The sequence below is a fragment of the Taudactylus pleione genome, unplaced genomic scaffold (assembly GCF_031769625.1).
Source record: "Taudactylus pleione unplaced genomic scaffold, aTauple2 ptg000504l, whole genome shotgun sequence".
NCBI classification, from domain to species: Eukaryota; Metazoa; Chordata; class Amphibia; order Anura; family Myobatrachidae; genus Taudactylus; species Taudactylus pleione.
Genome location: NW_028284906.1, coordinates 1509193 through 1533423, shown reverse-complemented (window position 1 = coordinate 1533423; position 24231 = coordinate 1509193). Strand labels below are relative to the sequence as shown.

General features: G+C 42.6%; 1 protein-coding gene across 1 annotated transcript in view; it reads right to left on the bottom strand.

Annotated features, from left to right (window-relative positions):
* The window catches only part of LOC148501738 (uncharacterized), a 282577-nt gene that overhangs the window by 47310 nt on the left and 211036 nt on the right, over positions 1 to 24231 (bottom strand). The window contains exon 31 of the mRNA XM_088450031.1: positions 7800 to 7804. Coding sequence (XP_088306157.1) covers positions 7800 to 7804 — 5 coding nt within the window. The remainder of the gene's footprint in view (positions 1 to 7799; positions 7805 to 24231) is intronic.

The following is a 24231-nucleotide window of genomic DNA, read 5'->3' as shown; positions in this document are numbered from 1 at the left end:
CCCTTTAACGGTCAAGCCAGCCGGCCCTTTACTTATGACACAGGCGCACGCTTGGCACTACTTTGTTGATGCACGTGCGGCTACTGCGCACACAATTCACAAACACAGAAAATAAATTTTTTTTTGGTTTGGACTGGAGTGTACTTTGGGGGTTACAGCACCCTTTAACGGTCAAGCCAGCCGGCCCTTTACTTATGACACAGGCGCACGCTTGGCACTACTTTGTTGATGCACGTGCGGCTACTGCGCACACAATTCACAAACACAGAAAATAATTTTTTTTTTGGTTTGGACTGGAGTGTACTTTCGGGGGTTACAGCACCCTTAACGGTCAAGCCAGCTGGCCCTTTACTTATGACACAGGCGCACGCTTGGCACTACTTTGTTGATGCACGTGCGGCTACTGCGCACACAATTCACAAACACAGAAAATAATTTTTTTTTTGGTTTGGACTGGAGTGTACTTTCGGGGGTTACAGCACCCTTAACGGTCAAGCCAGCCGGCCCTTTACTTATGACACAGGCGCACGCTTGGCACTACTTTGTTGATGCACGTGCGGCTACTGCGCACACAATTCACAAACACAGAAAATAATTTTTTTTTTGGTTTGGACTGGAGTGTACTTTCGGGGGTTACAGCACCCTTAACGGTCAAGCCAGCCGGCCCTTTACTTATGACACAGGCGCACGCTTGGCACTACTTTGTTGATGCACGTGCGGCTACTGCGCACACAATTCACAAACACAGAAAATATATTATTTTTTTAGCACTTGGGGGGAGCACCCCTGATGGACAGAGCACCCCCTGGACAACACTGCAGCACTCCTTTAGGACTGGGACACTGCACAGGACTTTGGAGTGGACACAGCCCCTATGGAGAACTGACTGCACAACACAGTCCAGCCAGCCCCTATGGACTTTGAAGTAGTGGACACAGCCCCTATTAACAACAGCAGCACAGCACAACACAGCCAGCCCCTATGGACTTTGAAGTAGTGGACAACAGCAGCACTACACTACACTACACAGCCCTAACTCCCACCCTCCCTCTTCACTGTCCACAGCCGAGTGAGAAAATGGCGCCGACGTGGGTACCTTATATAGGATCCAAAACCCGCGAGACTCGGAAGGCGGGATGATGACGTTTTGCCTCGATTTCAGATCCGAGTCAGGCGGGAAAAGTCGAGCCTGATTCGGATCGGACTCGGATCGGGGGGGCTCGGGGGGGTTCGGATTTCAGAAATCCGAACCCGCTCACCCCTAATTTATATAGAGTATGTAGACACTGTTACCTCAATACTGAGGAGTGATTCTCTCTTCAGTGGCTGCTTGCCTCTCTTGCTGAGCTGCCAAGTGTGCTTGTACTTCCTCTGAGGTCTCCTCACCTCTTGCCTCTCACTAACTTCTAGCAGCTGAGTAGCTGCAACCCAGACTGGATGGTTATTTTGGTGGCATGGCTTTTCTGAAACTTAGTCTTTGGTTGTGCTTTAAGAGTGAATAGTCCTGAATAGGTCCACACTTTTAAAGGTTGAGATGAGAAAAGAACTAAACATAGATTGAATGTGTTATACTAAATGGAGAAAGCTTTGACAAGCAACACAGAAGTCATTCACACCTGGATAACAATGCAATTTAGGAGTAAATGGCAGTGGAGGCAGCCGTATTCTGACTGTTTGGAATGTGGTATATTAGGAGCAGAGTGACTTACAGGACATAAATCAGTATAGCTACCCAAATCACTGCAAATTCAGAAATCATTGCCAGCAGAAATCTCTACAGACCAACGGAAATGTGCTTGGAGGAAATCAGTAACTGTCCGTGCAGGTGCAGTGTGACAGTTGGAGGTAATTAGTAATGGTCATTGTAGGTGCAGTGTGACAGTTGGCGGTAATTAGTAACGGTTAGTGAAGGTGTAGTATGACAGTTGGAGGTGATTAGTAACTGTCAGTGCATGTGAAAAAATAAGCACTCCTCCTCTGAGGTATAGGGAATAGTCAACAGCCGTCAAATCTTCAATAATAGTGTGTAGGTCACAAAGATTTATTTAAGCTGCACCTCATTAAGTTTGGATCGTGGGGAGATTACGTTTTTCTTCTACTTCTAACTGTCAGTGCAGGTGCAGTGTGACAGTTGATCCTCTGACTCACTGCTCTCCCGTTGGAGTTCTTCCTGCCCCCCACTGGTACATAGCATGTGCCTTGAGATCAGTGCTGTTTAAGACACTGGAAACCATCCAGAGCAAACTTGCTTAAACTAAAATTTCAAATGAGAGACTCAACGGCCTACTTGATAGGCATCATGTTAGGTCTCCATGGCCTGACGACCTTCAGACTTATCCAGAAACCTAATCCTGTTCAAACTACACCACAATGCTGAATTTAGTTGAGCTAGGTACAAAACTCTGGCCATGTATAAAGGACATACAGACAGACACACACTTTCTCGCGTATTATATGGATATGGTCTTTAGAGCAGCTGTAGTTAGTCTTCCACACTGATATTCTTCTGTTTACTTGTATCATTTATTGGTATTTACGTGTTATTTTAGTGTTTTATAAGGTAAAGCAATGACTGATCTAAAGGCAGAAGAGATAGAGGGAGAAGAGGAGGCATATATGATGGGTATCATAAGAAAACAAAATATTCCTATAATGGGGCACACACGGACTAATCTCAATAAAGTAATGTTTATTGTTGACCCATCTAACTAATATTAAAATATAACTTTTATTATATCCTTATAAAATAATTAGGCGAAATAAAGTCACTATTTAAAATAAATAAATATATTAATTATGATCCTTATATTAAAACTATAGGTCTCCACTATAGCTAGCTCCTGTTCAAATATATTCAGGGTTATAGATCATTTGGTGTCACTATTAATCATATGGTGTGCGTCAGTAAGTACTCATACACTACTAAACCATATCTAGATTATGTTGTACAATATTCTACAAATGGTATCAAAATGTGAAAAAATTACTTATGAGAAAAACTATCTGTTAGGGCTCATTGATTCTACTCTGACGCCGGACAGCGCTCAGTGTGTAACATTAGCCACACAATTATGTATTCTCATTGCATCAACTAAGTGAACAAGAGGTATTTTCGTGATGTACCTCTTTTTATTAATATCACAAATATTACTACTACGCTCACTCTTGTAAGCAGTGTTATTTTAACCAAAACAGGTGGCAATCATTATAGAGATATTCACTCTTTCATTTCTGCCCTCATAATTGGTATGACCACACTGCTATTCAGCTGCCATTAGTACTAGACTGTTGTAAACCATTCCAGGAGACTACCACATGAAGCTGATTGAGAGAATGCCAAGAGTGTGCAAAGCTGTCATCCAAGCAAAAGGCGACTACTTTGAGGAATCTAAAGTATAAAACATATATTGATTTGTTTAACACTTTTTTTGTTTACAACATAATTCTACATGTGTTCTTTCATAGTTTTGATGTCTTCAGTATTAATCTACTATGTTGAAAATAATTTAAATAAACAAAAAATAAACAAAAACATTGAATGAGAAGGTGTGTCCAAACTTTTGACTGGTACTGTATAGTAATGATACAAGGACATGACTGGGGAGGTGAAGGGATCTGGAAGTGACAGTGACATCACTTTTTATTTATATATAATATAAATATATATAATAATAATACTGGGATATGACTAGGGAGGTGAGGGGAATTGGGAGTGTCACAGTGACATCATTTATGTATATAGTAATAATACAGGCACATGACTGGGGAGGTGAGGGGATCTGTGAGTATCAGTGACATCACTTAGATCTATAGTAATAATACATGGACATGACTGGGGAGGTAAGGGGATCTGGGAGTGTCACAGTGACATCACTTATGTCTATAGTAATAATACAGGGACTTGACTTGGGAGGTGAGGGGATCTGGGACTGTTACAGTGATATATGGGAGTGTATGCAGTGATATTTGGTGTCTCCCCCAATACACAGGATTACACAGTAGTGAAGAAGACATCCAATTGCTGTGAGACACCCAGCAGCTTTCCCCATGAGTCAGGAGGACTGAGCAGGACCCAACGCCCCATCACGGTGCCTCCACCTCACTCACTGATACATATGAGAGACAATGACCAGAAGATCCTGGAACTCACCAACAAGATCATTCAGCTGCTGACTGGAGAGGTGACTGCTGGGAATGGGACATTATACAGTAACACCAAGGGATGTGTCTGGGTGATGACTAGAGAGGTGACTGCTGGGAATGGGACATTATACAGTAACACTGGGGGATGTGTCTGGATGATGACTGTATCATTGTGTGTTTCAGGTTCCTATAAGGGGTCAGGATGTCACTGTCTATGTCTCCATGCAGGAGGGGGAGTATATAGAGGAACACAAGGGTCTGTACAAGGACGTGATGATGGAGAATCACCGGCCCCTCACATCACTGGGTAAGGGGAGACTGTCATGTATTGTACAGGGGAGAGCAGGTATGGGGATCCCCTATATACACATCATCTGATAATCACATATATACAATGTACTTAGTCACTGTGTGTCTCCTACAGATGGACCCAGTAACAGAAATACCCCAGAGAGATGTTCTCCTCCTCTGTATTCACAGGATTGTACAGAGGAGAATCACAGGATCCCACAGGAGCATCAGGTAGATGGGATTTAGGGTCTCACCAATATACCACAGTGACTTTCTCTATATAGTCTGTAGAGCAATTGTGTGTGCCTTATACACAGATATTATACTGTTTATCTAAATCAGTGGTTCTCAAACTCGGTCCTCAGGACCCCATACAGCTCACATTTTCCAGATCACCCAGCAGGTGCACAGGTATATTCATTAGTCACTGACACATTTTAAGAGATCCACAGATGGAGATAATTATTTTATTTGTGATTATTTGAGGAGACCTGGAAACCATGCACAGCTTGGGGTCCTGAGGACCGAGTTTGAGAACCTGTGGTCTAAATGAAATCAGACAGAATTTTTTTGGGGTCATTTAGAGTGAAGATTTTGCTGATTTTAAAGTTGAAGATATAGAGGGAGAAGAAGAGATGTATACGACTGATAACATGACAGAAGATATAGAGGGAGAAGATGAGACGTATTTGACTATAAAGAAGGCAGAATATACAGAGGTAGAAGAAGAGACGTATGTGACTGATATGAAGGCAGAAGATATAGAGGGAGAAGAAGAGACGTATGTGACTGATATAAAGGCAGAAGATATAGAGGGAGAAGGAGAGTCGTATGTGACTGATATGAAGGCAGAAGATATAGAGGGAGAAGAAGAGATGTATATGTTGGGTGATCAGCAGTGTAAGGAGGAGACAATCCCTACAGATATCAGCTCAGGTGAGTAATGAACACTTATTACAGAAAAGAGTCACATTCTACTTTGTCATTTTCTACAACAATCTCTTATTCTACACCCTTCTCTGTCAGTACAAACTAATGAGGGAAATGTATCCGCCCAGTGGGGGAGCCATCAGACTCCTGCTCTCCCCCTCACATCATGTCACTGTGTGTTACCAGCCCAGAGATCTGTCCAGTCTCCTCCCCACACTCTCTGGTGTATCTCATACATCAGGATCCATCAGCCCCTTATTATACTCCTGTTCTTCCCCTCACATCATGTCACTGTGTGTTACCAGCCCAGATATCTGTGCAGCCACTTCCACACTTTCTCCTCCTCACATCATGGAAGGACTCAGGAGAGTGCGCTGTTGGTGGGCCCTCAGCATGGGGGTCATCACAAGGGCCTGAAGCTCAGGCGGCATTCCCGCCGGCTCCGGACACTGGGCGCCGCCATGTTGGACCTGGTCAGCTTACTGCTATTTCCCAGTGGCAGCCAGGCTAATGTCCACCTGACTGCACTAGCCAATTAACGCGTTGACCCAGGGTATAACTATCCTTCTTTGATAACATTTTGTGCCTTAGCTACGTTGCTACTAGACGTCCAAGGCTCCAGCTCCCTGGCTAGCTGTCTGCAGTTCACCTGATGAATCTTGCTGTGGTTCCAATCCGGCTCCAGGGTGTGCTATAGTCTGGTCCCAATCTGACTCTATTTTGTTCTATAGTCCGGTCCCAATCCGGTTTCAGTTTGTGTTATAGCCCGGTCCCAATCCACCTCCAGTTTGTGCTACAGTCCAGTCCCAATCTGGCTCCAGTTTGTGTTACAGCCCGGTCCCAATTTAGCTCCAGTTTGTGCTACAGCCCGGTCCAACCCGGCTCCAGTTTGTGCTACAATCCAGTCCCATTTGGTGGTTCATTCCAGTCTCAGTGTTTATTTCCAGTGCAATAAGAAAAAGTTATTTTAGCTGGCGCTCCCCTTCTGGAATTAATGTGACTGAGTGGTGTGTTGTGTGGTAATAACGGTAACGAGTTAGACTTTAAAGATTTGTTGAATGTGACTTGACCACCCCTTAAGGGTCCAAATCTTTTGACACCCTGTTTGACTCCATAGCTGCTGGGAAGGTTTTTATCATTATCATTGGTTCGGGAAACTTCCATTCCCATCAAGGCTCTGCCTAATCCTGTCTTTCTCACAGCGGTGGACGGGAGCCGCATTCAATGAGGTCTCGTTACTCATTCCACTACTAGAGCTGCTAGTTATTCCCAAAGCTACTCATCGTCTTGTTCTCTGTCTTCCATGGCTACAACTTCATAATCCTCAGTTTGATTGGCCTACAACACAGCTTAAGTCATGGGGTGCCTCTTGTTTCCAGTCTTGCTGGTCTCGTGTGATTCCTCTACGTTTAATCCAGTCTGGCCTTCTTTGATACACAAGATGGTCATTGCAAAGATCAAATGGCATGATTAAATATTTGTAATGTCCCTGCTGTATTCCAGCACTTTGTAAACGAGATTTTCAGAGACATCTTGTATCTCTATGTAGTTGTTTACTTAGGATGACATTCTTATATTCTCCAGAGACCTGGAGTTCCATCGGTAGTATGTGAAAAAAGTTCTGCAGCGTCTTCGTATCAATCATCTCTATGGTAAACTGTCCCAGTGTATCTTTGAAGTACCCAAAATTCCATTTTGCTACATTATTTCCGGGAATAATCTTCAAATGGATCCTGAAAAGTCAAGTGCCATTCAAGACTGGCCACAGCCCTCCACCTTGAAGGCGGTCACTATTATCGCAAGTAGATAAAAAAATTCTTCTGTGGTAACCCCGATGACAGCCTTAACAAAGAAGAGAGCCAATGCTTTGCACTGGTCTCCTGAAGCCATCTCTGCTTTTCATGTTTTAAAAAAAGCTTTTACCTCTGCACCATTCCTCTGTCAGCCTGATTTGGAAAACCCATTCTTCCTTGAAGTCAATGCTTTGCTGTCTTATCACAGAACATGGAAGCCCGGAAGCTTCATCCATGCGGGTTTTTCTCCCAAAGATTTTCTCCTGCTGAGAAAAATTATTCAATTTGTGACCAAGAGCTCTTAGCCATCAAATTAGCCTCAGAGGAGTGGTGATACCTTTTTAGAGGATGCTAAACATCCCATAACTATTTTCTTGGTTCATAACCTGTTGTAGCTAAAGTCAGCCCAGTGTCTCAACCCTTGGCAGTCTTCCTGGGCCTTATTCTTCTCAAGGTTCTACTACAAAATCACCTTCCACCCTGGAGTCCAAAATTGTAAGGCAGACGCTCTAACGTGTCTACTATCCATCAGGAATCTTGTCCTATTCCCAATCCGCTTTCATTCGCCAACACCCAGGTAGCCCCTGTACCACCACCTGGTAGGATGTTCCTACATCCAGAACGCTAACAAAAATTGTCAACATGGGCTCATGGATCCTTATTCGCTGGTCATGCTGGTATCCGAAAAACGTCTATATTTCTTTCACATTCCTATTGGTGGTCTTCCATGAAATGAGATGTTCAAGAGTTTAACGCCTCATGTATCAAATGCAACCAGCATAAAAACTATCATGAAAAAGAAGTTGGTCTTCTCCAACCACTATCAATACCAAAGCAGCCACGGACCCACTTATGAATGGACTTTATTACTGCTGCCTTTCTCAAAAGGAAGTAATACTGCCTGGGTGGTGGTGGATCATTTTTCTAAAATTGCCCATTTTATTCCTTTGTCGGGTCTTCCATCAGCACCCCAGTTAGCACCCATCCTTATATTCCAGATTTTTTGTCTCCATGATCTCCCGAAGGAAATTGTCTCAGACACGGGTGTACAGTTTGTGGCCATTTTCTGGAGAGCATTGTGTTCTGCAATTCAAGTCTAATTAAAATTCTCTTCAGCATATCATCCCCAAACTAATGGTCACATGGGGACTCATGAGAGTGCGCTGTTGGTGGGCCCCCAGCGTGGTAGTGGTCTCAGGGGCCTGGTGCTCCAGTGATTTCCCGCCAGATCCGGACACTGGGCGGCGCCATGTTGGTCCCGGTCAGCTGAGCGCTATTCTCCAATTGGTGCCAGGCTAATGTCCACCTGACCACACCGGCCAATCACTGTGTAACCCAGGGTATAAATCTCTTTCTCTGACAGCATTTTGTGCCTGAGTTTCATAGCTACTAGATGTCAAAGGCTCCAGCTCCCTGGCTAGCTGTCTGCAGTACACCTGCTGATTCCTGCTGTGGTCCCAATACGGCTCCAGTGTTTGCTATTGTTTGGTACCAATCCGGATCTAGCCTCTTGCTACGTTCCAGTCCCAATCTGGCTCCAGTTTGTGCTATAGTCTGGTCCCAATCCGGGTCAAGTTGGTGCTACATTCCAGTTCCAGTGTTTATTTCCAGTGCACCTTTCTCCTTGTTCTCTCCTGCTGCATAACATCATATACATCTTTCATCTATGAGGAAGAGCTACATATGTCCTTCCCTACTCCAAACCTCCCGAGCTATCAGTGACCAAGTATCCAAGTCTCTCCTGGGAAGTCCAGAACCCGCAGTCCTTACATACAGGAGCTGGTAGATTCCCTGAAGTCTTCTGCCGCTGGCAAACGCCTTGGCCCCGATGGGTTTACAATGTCATATTACAAAATTTTTGGACAATCGCTGCCCCTAAAATACTTTTAACCTTGTGCAGCCCAGCCCCCCTTTTTTCCTCTGTGTTTCTGTGTATATAAGGTACATATGAAGGAGATACCCCTTCTCTTGGCCTAGCACTCCTCCCACCTGCCCCAGGTGATATTATTGGTATGGGTCTTTTACGTTGCAGTACACACATTTAATTGGCTCTATTACAGGTATGTCCTAGATAATGTATTTGTGTCAGTATTAGGGATGTTAGGGGCACACCTTTTTAGGTTCACCATGACGTGGTAGGTGGGCAAACCTCTTTGGCCAAACATGTACTAAGTATCCTAACTTAAAAATACATAAAATACATGTTTGTTTCCCGGGTACCATCTTCAGTGTACTTCCATCTTTATGGTACAGCTGTCTATAAACCTATGATTATTATATTATGTCTTTTTAATAAATCAATCTTCAGTTTACACTACAAAGTGTTTTTCTTCTCTGATTTTTTTGAGATATTTTTGGAAATTATATTTTCGCTATTTTGATGGACATATAAGGATTAAAGAAACTGCTATGTGCTTGTCATCAGCTTAGTTGAAGTAAGCATGCATGTACGAATTTAGTTACATATTTACCGTCCACTTATCTGGTGTCCTGACTGGGATTTGAGGATCTGTTGTGAAGTCTTTTCTGAGGTGTCACGTTTGTGAAGAAGATCTTTTAAAGCACCTATTTCCACTCCCAGCACGGCTATAAGAACGGAACTCTTGATTTATTTACAGTATTACACTATTGTGGGGGGTTTTTTGCCTGTTTTTCATTCACATATGAGAACGGTTCTAACATTGAAGACAAATTTATCGCATACATTCGAAGTTGAACACGTTTGGAGCGCAAGACAGGTTGTGTGTATCTTGTTTCAATAATTGTTCTCCATATCAACAAACACGAATGAAGTGGGGGTACAGCACACACGTCAATTTGTACTAATTTTAAATATTACACTGCGGTATCAATGACCTACAGTGTCCCAAGATTTTTCATAAATAAGAATAACACACTGCGCTACACTTGCAGTGTCACAGGATTTTTTTATGAATAAGAATAACACTGCGCTACGACTTATAGTGTCACAATACGTGGACGATAAACCGCAGTCTGGCCGGCAGTGTCACCAAACAATAATAGCGCAGCTAAGTTGCTGACGCTCACACAAATTAAGCACTTTTATTTTTTTTTACACTGCTGAAGAGCACCCCTGAATGAGGCAGCAGCCCCTCAATGAACAACACAGACAGCACCCTTTCTTTTTGGACAACAAAGCTCCCCTGCTGAGTGCGGACAGATCACCTGCAGAGTCACAAATACGTGGACGATAAACTGCGGCAGTGTCACGAACAATAATAGCACAGCAAAGTTGCTAACACGCGCACACACACAAAAAAAAGAAAAAAAGTACTTTTATTTTGTTCACACTAGGGAAAAGCACCCCTAATGGACTGCAGCCCTAGCCTGATGGACAAGACAACAACACAGCAGCAGCCACAGTTAATTGACAGGACAAGTGACACAACAGCTGCAGCACCCACTGAAGAAAACCCCCTTTATATACTGCAGCCTAAGCCCCTTTATGGACAACACAGCAGCAGTCTTCAGCCCAAGACCCCGACTGGGCACACACTGAGAGACTGACAAGTACTACATGTCTGCTAGCTTCTCTCCACAGCTGGAGTGAAAATGGCGCAGATCGTGGGGACCTTTATATAATCCAAAACCCGTGAGAATCCGACAGTGGGAGGATGACGCGTTTTGCCTCGTTTTCTGATCCGTCACATGAAGTTCGGTTCCGTCACATGAAGCCACTCATAGTTCAAGAAATACAGGAGAAAATGGTTTGTGGGTTCCCCTGTATTTCTATGGGAAACACCACAACTCCGCCATCATATGGCAAGTACGGTACTTAGAGTACAGTGGTATTGTCCGTGGGCATGGGTAATTTTTTTATTTTATTTTGCCAAGTCCTGGAATGCCTACATGGAGAAGAGGACCGACTGCCACCATGGAGGAGTGTGAGTGCGAGTTATTGTGTGTTAACACTAATACCACATTCGCTGTGTGTGTTTCATGTTTGTTCATTAATTCCTTTGCAGTTAGGCTAGAAGTGCCAGAATGTTGGCACTTGCGAATCTCTAATTGCCAGTAGTCCCACTGTAATGGACTATATTTATTCTATTTTTACACAATTAACCCTACACCAAAGGTACTAGGGATGTGGGGAATAACCCCAGACTATCAACCTGGGGTATATTCGGGAGGGGGAACCCCTTTTTAGGGGTGGACCTACTTCCCATGGAATCCCAGTCCTAAGCTTACTAGTTAGGGGAGTTAATGCTTTGGCCAGGGGACCCTGTGAATCATTTCCCCTTGCTGTGACATTAACCCCCAGCTAGTTAGAGCTGGTTGATGGCAATACAGGAGACCCCTATGTATTGTTTTCACTGTATTTGCTAAACTGGACTGGCACAGAAGCCCGATGCTGATTCATTGAAATATGGGGGACCCTCAAGCTGGGTTTTCCCCAATATTTCCTAAACCAGGACTGGCTCAAAAAGTGTTGGTGCATTTTATATGTAATATCCTATTGTTAGAGAATATTAATTTTGATTAATTACCTGCCCAGTTCCCACCTCTTTTTAATTGAGTACAGTTTGATGTTTTTTTTTATAAACCCTGCTATATGCATAGGGCAACTTACACTGTCAGTAATGAGTTATACATTGTACCTTGCAGCATATTCAATGTATCAATTTGGTCATAATTCTGGGTCTTTTAACTATAGTCTTTATTGGGCAAAGTAAACTTGTCATAGAGAAAACATTCATATTACCATGTATTTTATTTCCAGCACATGGATGTAACAGCAGGAATGTCTCAGAGGAATTTCCCATGCTCTATCCAGATTGTGAGATAGAAGGCAACGAGATCACAGGATATTCCCCACGAGAAAGCCCCATTATACACCCAGTACTTCACCGTGCAGATGTGTCATCTAATCCCTCTACTCATGGGGAATGTTGTCATAACTCTGATATTGGAACTTCTAGTACAGATAAAATATTTCTCTCTTCCACAGGGAAATCTAAGGCAGGAGAGATGTCATTTCCATGCTCTGAGTGTGGGAAAGGGTTTACATACAAATCATATCTTGTTAGACATCAGAGAAGTCACACAGGTGAGAAACCATTTCCATGCTCTGAGTGTGGGAAAGGGTTTACAGAGAAATCACATCTTCTTAAGCATCAGAGACTTCACACAGGTGAGAAACCATTTCCATGCTCTGAGTGTGGGAAATGGTTTACATACAAATCATATCTTGTTAGACATCAGAGAAGTCACACAGGTGAGAAACCATTTCCATGCTCTGAGTGTGGGAAATGGTTTACAGAGAAATCACATCTTCTTAAGCATCAGAGACTTCACACAGGTGAGAAACCATTTCCATGCTCTGAGTGTGGGAAATGTTTTACACAGAAATCAGATCTTGTTACACATCAGAGAAGTCACACAGGTGAGAAACCATTTCCATGCTCGGAGTGTGGGAAATGGTTTACATACAGATCAGATCTTGTTAGACACCAGAGAAGTCACACAGGTGAGAAGCCATTTCCATGCTCCGAGTGTGGGAAATGTTTTACACGGAAAGCACAGCTTGTTTCACATCAGAGAAGTCACACAGGTCAGAAACCATTTGCATGCTCTGAGTGTGGGAAATGGTTTACAGAGAAATCACATCTTCTTAAGCATCAGAGACTTCACACAGGTGAGAGACCATTTCCATGCTCTGAGTGTGGGAAATGTTTTACACAGAAATCAGATCTTGTTACACATCAGAGAAATCACACAGGTGAGAAACCATTTCCATGTTCTGAGTGTGGGAAATGTTTTATAAAGAAATCACATCTTGATACACATCAGAAAAGTCACACAGGTGAGAAACCATTTCCATGCTCTGAGTGTGGGAAATGTTTTACAGAGAAATCACATCTTGTTACACATCAGAGACTTCACACAGGTGAGAAACCATTTCCATGCTCTGAGTGTGGGAAATGTTTTACACAGAAATCAGATCTTGTTACACATCAGAGACTTCACACAGGTGAGAAACCATTTCCATGCTCTGAGTGTGGGAAATGTTTTACACACAAATCATCTCTTGTTAATCATCATAAAATGCACAGGAGAAATGCAATGTCCGTGAACTGGGAGACCAAAAATGGAGTTGTATCAATTTTCCAAAGATGAGAAATGTTCTCTACAGAAAAAAGTGTCTTCTTTTTGACCATATTGTGTTTATACACTAAGGAGCTTATTTATAGATGGACATGAGCATTATTTCTCATACATAAAAGATGACAACAAGAAAATGTATACTTCCCTATGTAATCATACCTTTTGGGATGTAAGACCAGTCCCCACCAAGGCATACCAGTGTATGTACATAGACCTGATGGACGTGCACTATATATAAGCATTAGGTGTATTTGTATGCAATGCGGATAATGTATTAAAAACATTTTTTTTGATAATGTATTTATTGAGTTTTTAAAAAACAAACAAACCCTGTGATGGCAACAAAGACAACACGACAAATAGAAATATGAACATAATCAGGAACCATACAGATTACATGACTGTGCATAAAAAACCAAAAGTCGTACATAAAAACAGCCATAAAAAAAGAAAAGTAGTAGAACATAGGAAACAAAAGAGAGGGGAGGATAAGGGTGAGACATACCCACCTCACACATAAATAAGGGCAATAATTTAAATCAGTCACAGTTATTTCTATCCATCAATGTAAATATGATAAATCAGAAAGAAGTCACGTTAATAAGAAAACAATTGGCGATATAAATACCAGTTGGTAGATCCAAGGAGGTGTAAGATGTGTTCTTGCTGGGAGTGGCCTAATGATACAATATAAGTACCCCATATATTATAACATCAGGTTACATTTCTCTGCACATCAGGAAGAGTGGACTGATGCTCTAAGTGTAGCATATGTAGAAGCAGAACATGAACTTGTTTGGGCCTAGAATTAGTGTTTCATCTACTTAGATAGAATCACCTTATTAGCCAGCGTGAGGACATAAAGAAATGAGGAACGGTGTTTATGTAGAGCATGCAGACCCCAAGAAGAGAAATTCAAAACTATCAGTGCCCTGGGGTCTAGGGATCAGTGTAAACCAAACCTAGTATTGATACCAACATTTTAGAATTTTACAGGCATTGCCAGAAATTGTGAAAGAACAATACATTTTGGGCAATGGCCATATGCTTTACCTGGCCTTGAGAGATGTAAGCCCTGTGACATCATTCTAACGTGAATTTCTTGCAATTGTGCCAAATGTAGAGATTTCTGTATTTAAGTTTTTAACTCACAGTATTTGGGGTCAATTCAGTAAGAGAGAATAGTGGGCGCTAAATCCCAGCACAAAAACTTAATCTTATAAGAAACAATGGAAACTAAATGAAGAAGGGAGATTATGGGTCTACTTCAAATTGGGACGGGAAGCGGAATGACCCTACATCTACTGAAGGGGAACTATCCACTACTGGGTTGGGATGCGAAAGATGTCAGAATTCTACAAATAGCAAATTTGGCGGTTGGGTTTCAATAGAAGGAGTTAGGACTGGAAGTGGGAGGAGTAATGAGTAGAAAGGGGAGGAGTCAGCAATAATTCTTAAACGCCCCACCTAAAAGAAACACCTAGATCTGCCCCTGATGAGCGGTGTTGTTGCATCTGTTAGTTTCCAAACGAGTTATACCATGTCTGTCTACCAACTCTGGAGTCAAAAGAAAGTGACCACCTGGATCAAAGACATTTGATAGCACTAATACCAGAGGCGTCACCGGGTCTGGCGACATCCAGTGTGCACTGTACATCCCCCCTGCCTGAAAAGGGCATGGTCTAACATAAAAGGGCAGGGTCTTGCAGGAAAACCCGTTCACCTCACTCCGGAGGCATAGTTCCTCAATATATAAATTTTTCATGAATCACTCAAAAATGAAGGCTCTTATAGCAAGTGATCCTAAATAACTTGCAGATTTAAAGGCATATAACTTCAAAACCAGTGTACATATCAGCCTAAGATTTGGTGGAATTCTCTACACCTATGGCAGGATTTATAACACCACATTTTTTTGAAGGTAGAGAATGAAACTTAACATTTTTTTGTAAATTGTTTTGATTTGATGCGGAATGAGCCTACATCTACTGAAAGGGAACTATCCACTACTGGGACGGGATGCAGAATGCCCCTACATCTACTGAAAGGGAACTATCACTACTGGGACAGAAAGGGAACTATCCAATACTGGGACGGGATGCGGAATGACCCTACATCTACTGAAAGGGAACTATCCACTACTGGGACGGGATGCGGAATGATCCCACATCTACTGAAAGGGAACTATACACTATTGGGATGGGATGCGGAATGACCCTACATCTACTGAAAGGGAACTATGCACTACTGGGACGGGATGTGGAATGACCCCACATCTACTAAAAGGGAACTATCCACTACTGGGACGGGATGCGGAATGACCCTACATCTACTGAAAGGGAACTATCCACTACTGGAACAGGATGCGGAATGACCCTCTATCTACTGAAGCAACTATCCACTACTAGGACAGGATGTGGAATGACCCTCCATCTACTGAAAGGGAACTATCCACTACTGGGATGGGATGCGAAAGATATCAAAACAATACAAATAGCAAATTTGGCGGGGAGGAGTAATGAGTAGAAAGGGGAGGAGTCAGCAAAAATTCTTAAACCGCCCCACCTAAAAGAAACATCTAAATCCGCCCCTGATGAGCGGTGTCATTGCATCTGCTAGTTTCCAATCTTGTTTTTAATTAACTAATATATAAATATGTCACCATGGTTAGGTCCTTCTTGTTGAGATGGGATCCCAATGAGAATGGATTCATCTGTGTGTTATTTAATAATTATTTTCAACCTTTAGCCTTAGGAGTTATACTACATCATCCTGAGCGGTGTACGTGAATTTGGTATATATCCATACACAGACGCACTGTTACTGTAATCTATATTTCGGTCTGTCTAGGGTGTAATAGCTATGGCTTATTGCTCATCAGAGTCATCTTTCATTCCATAATCACAGATTATCCAGCAGGTTCCCCCCTAGTCTGTAACACGCACCCAGTGAGGCTAAATCTGCCTCCTCACCCAATCCAGAGCATCATGGTAAATGCTCATTTACTATTATCATTTCTATATGGGAATAAGAAGAAACTAAGGGCCTGATTCAGAGCCGGACGCTCTTTAAGAGCGCTTGCTCTGAATCAGGGCTTTTTTTTTGTGACCACCCACAGCTTTTGCGGGCAGCCAGGTGATGGTCGCGACTATCGGGGCTTGCGACCAGACCCTTGTGGTAGGGTTTTGTCTGTCGAAAGTCCCAGAGAGCTTCCTGCTCTAACAGGAAGCTCTAACAGGAAGCTCTCCACTGACATCACTCCTTCAGGAATGCCTCCATTTGTGTAGCCACCGCCCCGCCTACAAAACGGGGCGAGCTGTCAATCAACATCGACAGCCATCCCTTTTGTAGTGAGTCCTGGAGCGCGCAGTACCCCACCATCGACTCACTTGCGAGCGCGTCCGAATCAGGCCCTAAGGTCAGAGACTTGGATAGTGAGGGCAATGAGACCATGTACATAGACTAATAACATCACACATTACATAGCCATTATACAGTACATGACAATGTTGAATGGTTGGATGGAATCCCAGCATATAACACAAAGGGTTGGGTACGGGATCCTGATGGTCAGTACAATGACAGTTGCAATGCTAACAGTAACTGTCCTGCAGTGTAACCCAGCCCTCCTGCAGCCTAACCCAACCCTCCCGCAGCTGAATCCTTACCCAGTACTCCCGCAGCCTTACCCAACCCTCCCACAACCTAACCCACCCCTCCCGCAGTCTAACCCTAACTGTCCTGCAGTCTAACCCACCTTCCCACAGCCTAACCCTTACCCAGCCCTCCCGCAGCCTAACCCACTGCTACCACAGCCTAACCCTCCCACAGTCTAACCACAATCTTCCTGCAGCCTAACGCTAACCCACCCCTTTCGCAGCCTAAAACTACCCTTCCACAGCTTAACCCTTACCCAGCCCACCCACAGCCTAACCCTAACCAACCTGCAGCCTAACCCAAACCCACCCGTGCCACAGGCTAACTCTCCCACAGCCAAAACCTAACCATCCTGCAGCCCAAATCTAACCCACTCCATCCACAGATAAACCCACATGCAGCCTAACCCTAACTGTCCTGCAGCCTAACATTAATCCACTGCTCCTGCAGGCTAACCCTAACCTTCCTGCAGCCTAAATCTAATCCACCCCTCCCGCAGCCTAACTTTCCTGCAGCCTAACCCACCTCACAGCCTAACCCTCCTCCTAGTACCTAATCCTATTACTTAACATTCCTCCTAGTACCTAACACTAACCTTCCTCCTAGTACTTAATCCTAGTACCTAACCATCCTCCTACTACTTAACCCTCCTCCTAGTAACTAACATTCCTAGTACCTAACCCTCCTCCTAGTACCTAACCCTAATATCTAACCTTCCTCCTAGTACCTAACCCTAATCCTAGTACCTAACTCTCCTCCTAGTACCTAACATTCCTCTTAGTACCTAACACTAATCCTAGTACCAACCCTCCTCCTAGTACCTAACCCTAATCCTAGTACCTAACCCTCCTTAGTACTTAACCCTCCTACTTTCTACCTAACATTCCTCCTAGTACTTAACCCTCCTCCTAGTACCTAACATTCCTCCTAGTACCTAATTCTCCTCCTAGTACCTAACATTCCTCCTAGTACCTAACACTAACCCTCCTCTTAGTACCTAACATTCCTCCTAGTACCTAACACTAACCCTCATCCTAGTACCTAACACTAACCCTCCTCTTAGTACCTTACACTAACCCTCATCCTAGTACCTAACCCTCCTAGTACCTAACACTAACCCTCTTCCTAGTACCTATCACTAACCCTCCTAGTACCTAACCATCCTAGTACCTAACCCTCCTAGTACCTAAACCTTCTAGTACCTAACCCTCCTAGTACCTAACCCTCCTACTACTACCTAACATTCCTCCTTGTACCAAACCCTCCTCCTAGTACCTAACCCTCCTCCTAGTACCTAACCCTCTCCTAGTATCTAACCCTCCTCCTAGTACCTAACCCTCTCCTAGTACCTCACCCTCTCCTAGTATCTAACTCTCCTTGTTCTAACCCTCACCTAGTATCAAACCCTCCTCCTAGTACCTAACCCTCCTCCTTGTACCTAACCCCCTCCTAGTACCTAACCCTCCTCCTAGTACCTAACCCTCTCCTAGTATCTAACCCTCCACCTAGTACCTAACCCTCTCCTAGTATCTAACCCTCCTCCTAGTACCTAACCCTCCTAGTACCTAACCCTCTTCCTAGTACCTAACCCTAATCCTCACCATCAAAATTTATCAAGATTGTGACCATCGCCATCCTGACTACATCCCAACACAATATAGGAAATAGTAAAATAAATAAGAAATAAGATGATATATTACCAGCTGGCACCGTGCACATGAGATTCCCTCACACACACTTAGCACCAGCTGTCCCATCATTTCCTTTTTATAATCTTACTACATACACGATGTCTACTTGTTTGATAATTATAGTTTATCACTTTATTATCTACTGACCATACAATAGCACATCATGTTATCTATACACAGTACTGTTATTACATATATACAGGGTATTGTGATTACATGTGTGATAACATATACATGGTAATATTATATTGTGTGATATTATATACACAGTATTGTTATTATATATGTGATAATATATACACGGTATTGTTATTACATATGTGTGATAATATATACATTGTATTGTTATTACATATGTGTGATAATATATACACGGTATTAATACATATGTGTGATAATATATACATGGTATTGTTATTACATATGTGTGATAATATATACACAGTATTGTTATTCTGTATGTGTCATAATATATACACGGTATTGTTATTACATATGTGTGATAATATATACATGGTATTGTTATTACATATGTGTGATAATATATACACGGTATTGTTATTCTGTATGTGTTATAATATGTACATGATATTGTTTTTTATATGTGTGATAATATATAGACTATATTTGTATTACTTATGTGTTATAATATATACACAGTATGGTTGGAGATATCAGCTTTGGACCGATGGTTGGAGATAATGGCTGGGAAACGATGGTTGGAAATATCAGCTGGGGACCGATGGTTGGAGATATCATTTGGGGACCGATGGTTGCTGTTAGGAACAAGTCTCAGTGGATAACCCAGTCTGGAGCAGATGGAATGGAGATTTGCAACCAGACTTGGAACGGAAATCACACAGACTGGAACCATTCAGATACAGAGTACCTGGGAACTCAGCACAAAGGGGTAACTTCAGCAGATGCAACGCTGTACTGGCAATAAAAGATTAAACTGACCCTGGCGCTCTCTCTGTGATCTGTGTTTGGGAAATAATTTGGCTGCAGCTACCCACAAAGAATATTCTGTACTATTCTTCAAAAATATCTGTTTATCAAAGAGAGCTGCGCAAACCTATGATTATTGCCCAACACAACATGGTTGCATTTTCAATACATGTTTATTATAACGATTAGCCACATATTAAAATAAAAGAAATTGTCTATCCAATCCTAAGCGCTACCCTTCATAAATAAATAGTCAGACGGCTGTTTTACCAGATCCAAGAAGTAAGAGCGCGAGATATGAAGATAAAGAGATAGGTGGTTCCGAAACGCGTTGGATGGAGAGGAGGCGCTATACAGCTGCAGCCAGAACAGAGGAACGCGTCAGGAAGGTGGAGGAGGATTCCAGATTAATCTTCATACCTCGCGCACTTCTCGGATCTGGTAAAGCAACCAACTGACTATTTATTTTTCTAAGGATAATCAGCTGCTATTATCATTATTTATACATTGATATCATTATGAAACCATTTGCTGCTATTTGAATATCAAAGTGGTTGATTACAAATTATCTTTTATTATTATTTTAGTCATTTGAACATCAATAAATTTATACTCGTTACCTTTTACAATTGTATATGGGGTCATACCGTCGCAGTAAGAAGATATTGATGAAGGATAGCGCTTAGGATTGGATACACGTATTTTTTATCAATTGCTTCAGGTGTGGGTACACCTTTCTCTAATCTTGGGCTGCTCTCCCTGATCACGTTTGCAGCTCTTCCAGGTCACCCTCCTTTATATTTTAACATATTAAAATTAGCATATAAAATACAGCATGTGATGCATAAAATTCATTCAAAAATATAAAATAGGTTATCCCGCTTCTAAGTAATATTGTTGCTATGTATTTACTATAAATAGCAACATATGAATGAAAATAAAAAGGTGCCTTATGAAGGCTTTAGAAGAAATGGACACAGTCACAATTCCAATAAGTACTTTGGTATGAATGGAAATTTTTACCGTCATCAGAGGGTAGTGATCTGCTGTGAGAGCAGTAGGTATCATCGGTGGTCATTCTGATTAACCAGAGAAATCCCGGGCCGTTGGTATCAAAACAGATCCACAGGTCAATCTGGATATGCAGCCCTGCTGATGTAATCGGTGCTGTTAATGTGAATAACTCCTGCTCCGGAGTTCTGTTAATACTGTCTGTGGACGGTGTCTGCACGTCTCTGTCGGATGCGAACTGTCTGTGTGCAGAGGCTGTGTGCAGTTTGCACAGTAGGTCCTGTTGTGCTCCGTATTACGGACAGTGTGCTGGGCGGCCATTATGTGTTAGCAGTGACCGCAGTGGATATGAATGGGTCTGGATGGAAGCAGTAATAGCTGTTTCTCTCTGCTTATTTGCAGGTGGCAGCCACTGACGGCTGAATAGCAGTTAGCCACAGTCTGTATGCAGTGAGTATAACAAGGTGTTTGCAATGGTATGCTCACTTGCAATAGGGCTTGAAAAGAGACAAGTTGTGGTATATCCTCTGGACGTTGTGTACACAGATTCTGGTGTCAGGGTCGTATCTTCCTATTGGCCAGGATGGCACTCACCAGGGGCGCTGGCCGAAGGGGGGTGCCATTTCCGGCCGATGGTTCCCCACGCAGCCAGTTCTATCCCTTTGTGGGCACACCGATTCCCTGCTGCCCGTCCCAGTGATTTCCCGGTGCTTAGTATGCACATACACATTGAGTTAGTCACAAACACTAAAGAGTTGACACTCAGTCTGAATCTGGCAGCGCTGGGTGGCCAGGTGACCCCTTGGTGATGTGTGATGTCACATACAGTGCGTGCTTTGATAGAGAGGACAAACACCTAATGGTAGCATCTAGATGCCCTTCATAGCAGGGGCCAGGGAGCAGTAAGGGCACATGTTGCACTGCTGACTCTGGTGGCCGGGACCTGCAGGGGTGAGGACGAACAGGCAGACAGGAGGAGTGTACAGCAGAGTGAGGTCTTGGGCTGGGAAAGTTGGATCTGTCTGTGATGGGGTGATGGGGCTGGCTGAGGGAGGTGATGGGGGCTGGCTGAGGGAGGTGATGGGGGCTGAAAAAAGTGATGGGGCTGAGGAAGGAGATGGGGGCTGGCTGAGGAAGGTGATGTGGCTGGACTGAGGTAGGTGATGGGGCTGGCTGAGGAAGTTGATATAGGCTGGATGAGGAAGGTGATAGGGGCTGGGGGCTGGCTGAGGAAGGTGATGTGGCTGTGGACTAAGGTAGGTGATGTGGGTTGAGGAAGGTGTTGTGGGCTGAGGAGGTGATGTGGGCTGAGGTAGGTGATGGAGCTGAGGTAGGTGATGTTGGCTGAGGAAGGTGTTGTGGGCTGAGGAAGGTGATAGTGGCTGGCTGAGGAATGTGATGGGGCTGTGGGCTGACTGAAGTAGGTGATGTGGTCTGAGGAAGGTGATGGAGCTGAAGAAGGTGATGTGTACTGAGGATGATGATGAGAAGCTCCTGGGGGTGAATAGTGGCTGATGGAGGTGATGAGTGGCTGAGGGAGGAAATGAGGGTCTGAGGATGATGATGAGATGAAGACAGTGATAAGGGGCTGAAGACGGTGATTAGGTGCTGAGGGAGGGAGTGGGACCAAGTTCCAAACCAATGGCCTGGCCTGGCAAGGGGCGCTTGGACCACTAGATACACCCCTATCTGGTGTGACCGGTATTGTGGGATAGTCAAAACAAGCTCAACGTGTTTCCGTGCTGTTTAGCACCTTCCTCAGGAGCGTAATGTTCCATTTGAATAGAGGTGGTTTATAAAGGGGATTTGTTAATTATCAGTGGATGTGTCTCTCTTTGTGATTAAGAGGAGATATAAACTTCATAGTTTTGATTAACCATTAAAGGGATACACATGAACTGATAGAAGCAGTTCTACACAGACTTACAAATATAATACCCAATTATTATGAACTTGGCATGATAATAAACAATAATGTAACTATGTGTAACTCCAATATTCTACAAGTTCTACCTACAGATGTTGATCCTAAATAACGAACTTCATGTAGTGAACCCTCTATCATATCAAACAACCACATACTAAATACTGAATAATAAACAAAATCCTTTCTCAGGAAATAGCGTAACTATAATAGATAGTTAATATCTAGTGTATAAAATCTACCCTAAGATGTGGATAAACATCCCCTTCGTACATCTTTATCCAACGAATGTGGAATAACAATAATGACAGTGATAATCATTAAAAATAAAAAATTGTATAACAATGTAAGAAAAATAAATAAATGTTTGAAAACAAAAGATCTCTAAAGAAGAAATATTAACGTGTTGATATTCATATGCATTAAATACAACCCATCATATCAACCAAAATGATGTAGTATATGATGTATTCATATTATATTCAGACAAACATTATTGGACAAACATGTTAGTACATATTAACAATAAGCTAGCCTGAGGGAACTCAAGTACTAATTTATGTTATATGTCAAAATCTGTGTCTGCAATTTCATTACGACCTTCAGGTTGCATAGTTCCCATTTGATGTATCCAATAAGTCTCTCGGAAGCAGAGTGGAGAGTACCTATCTCCCCCTCTTGAAGTTGGGGTAATGGTTTCTATACCTACAATTTTCATACATTTGTGATCTCCTTGGTGTGATTCTACACAGTGTCTGGAAAGTGAGTGATCTGTAGATTTCTTAAGTACATTTCTGCGATGTTCCAGAAATCTATCTTTAAGTCTACGTGTAGTGCAACCTATGTACTGCGTACAACAGGTGCAGTTGATGAGATATATTACGTATGTCGAGTTGCAATTGATGTATGTATTAATTGGAAATGTCATTTTCGTAGTAAATGAGGCAAAAGTGAGTGTTTTATGCTATATAAATTCACATGTTATACATTTCATGGAACCACACTTATAACAGCCTACGGATTTGGTGGGTAACCAGTTAGTGTTGTTATCATTCCCACCCCTCTGTGTTTGATGTGTGTGGTTCCTCTTAAATAATGTAGGTGCCAATAGATTTCCCAAGCTTTTTGCTTTTTTAGAAATAACCTTTGTTCCTGCACCTATCTCATTCTTTAGTATGGGATCTGTAAATAAAACTTTTTGATTCGTGTTAATGATCTTTCTTATGTTGCCTGCTGCTGAATTGTATCTAGTTATAAAGTTGATTGCTTGAGTAAAGTTGGACTGAGATTGTTCCCTATAGGGTTGTTTGGTGATAAAATGTGTTTTTCTATCCATCACTAATATTTTATTGTATGAATCCTGTAGTAATGTTTCGGGATACTCTTTCTTCCTGAAGGCTTCCAACAATTCATGTGAATGTTAAAATTTATTAAAATCTGAACAATTTCTATCTGACCAGAAGGAATATTTTGCAACCCTTTTTTGTAATGGTTGCTCCTAAAGGGTATGAAATGATGTATGTCTCTATCTTTTTGATAAGTGCAGGTAGAAATATGGTCATCCTTAATGGAGACCAGTATATCCAGGAAATGTATAGATGTCCTGCTACAATTACTAGTGAAGGTGAGTTGGAATGGGTTGTTGTTAAGATAACAAAATTATCTGTCGACTCCTCATCTCCATCCCATATGAAAATAAGTCATCTATATAACATCC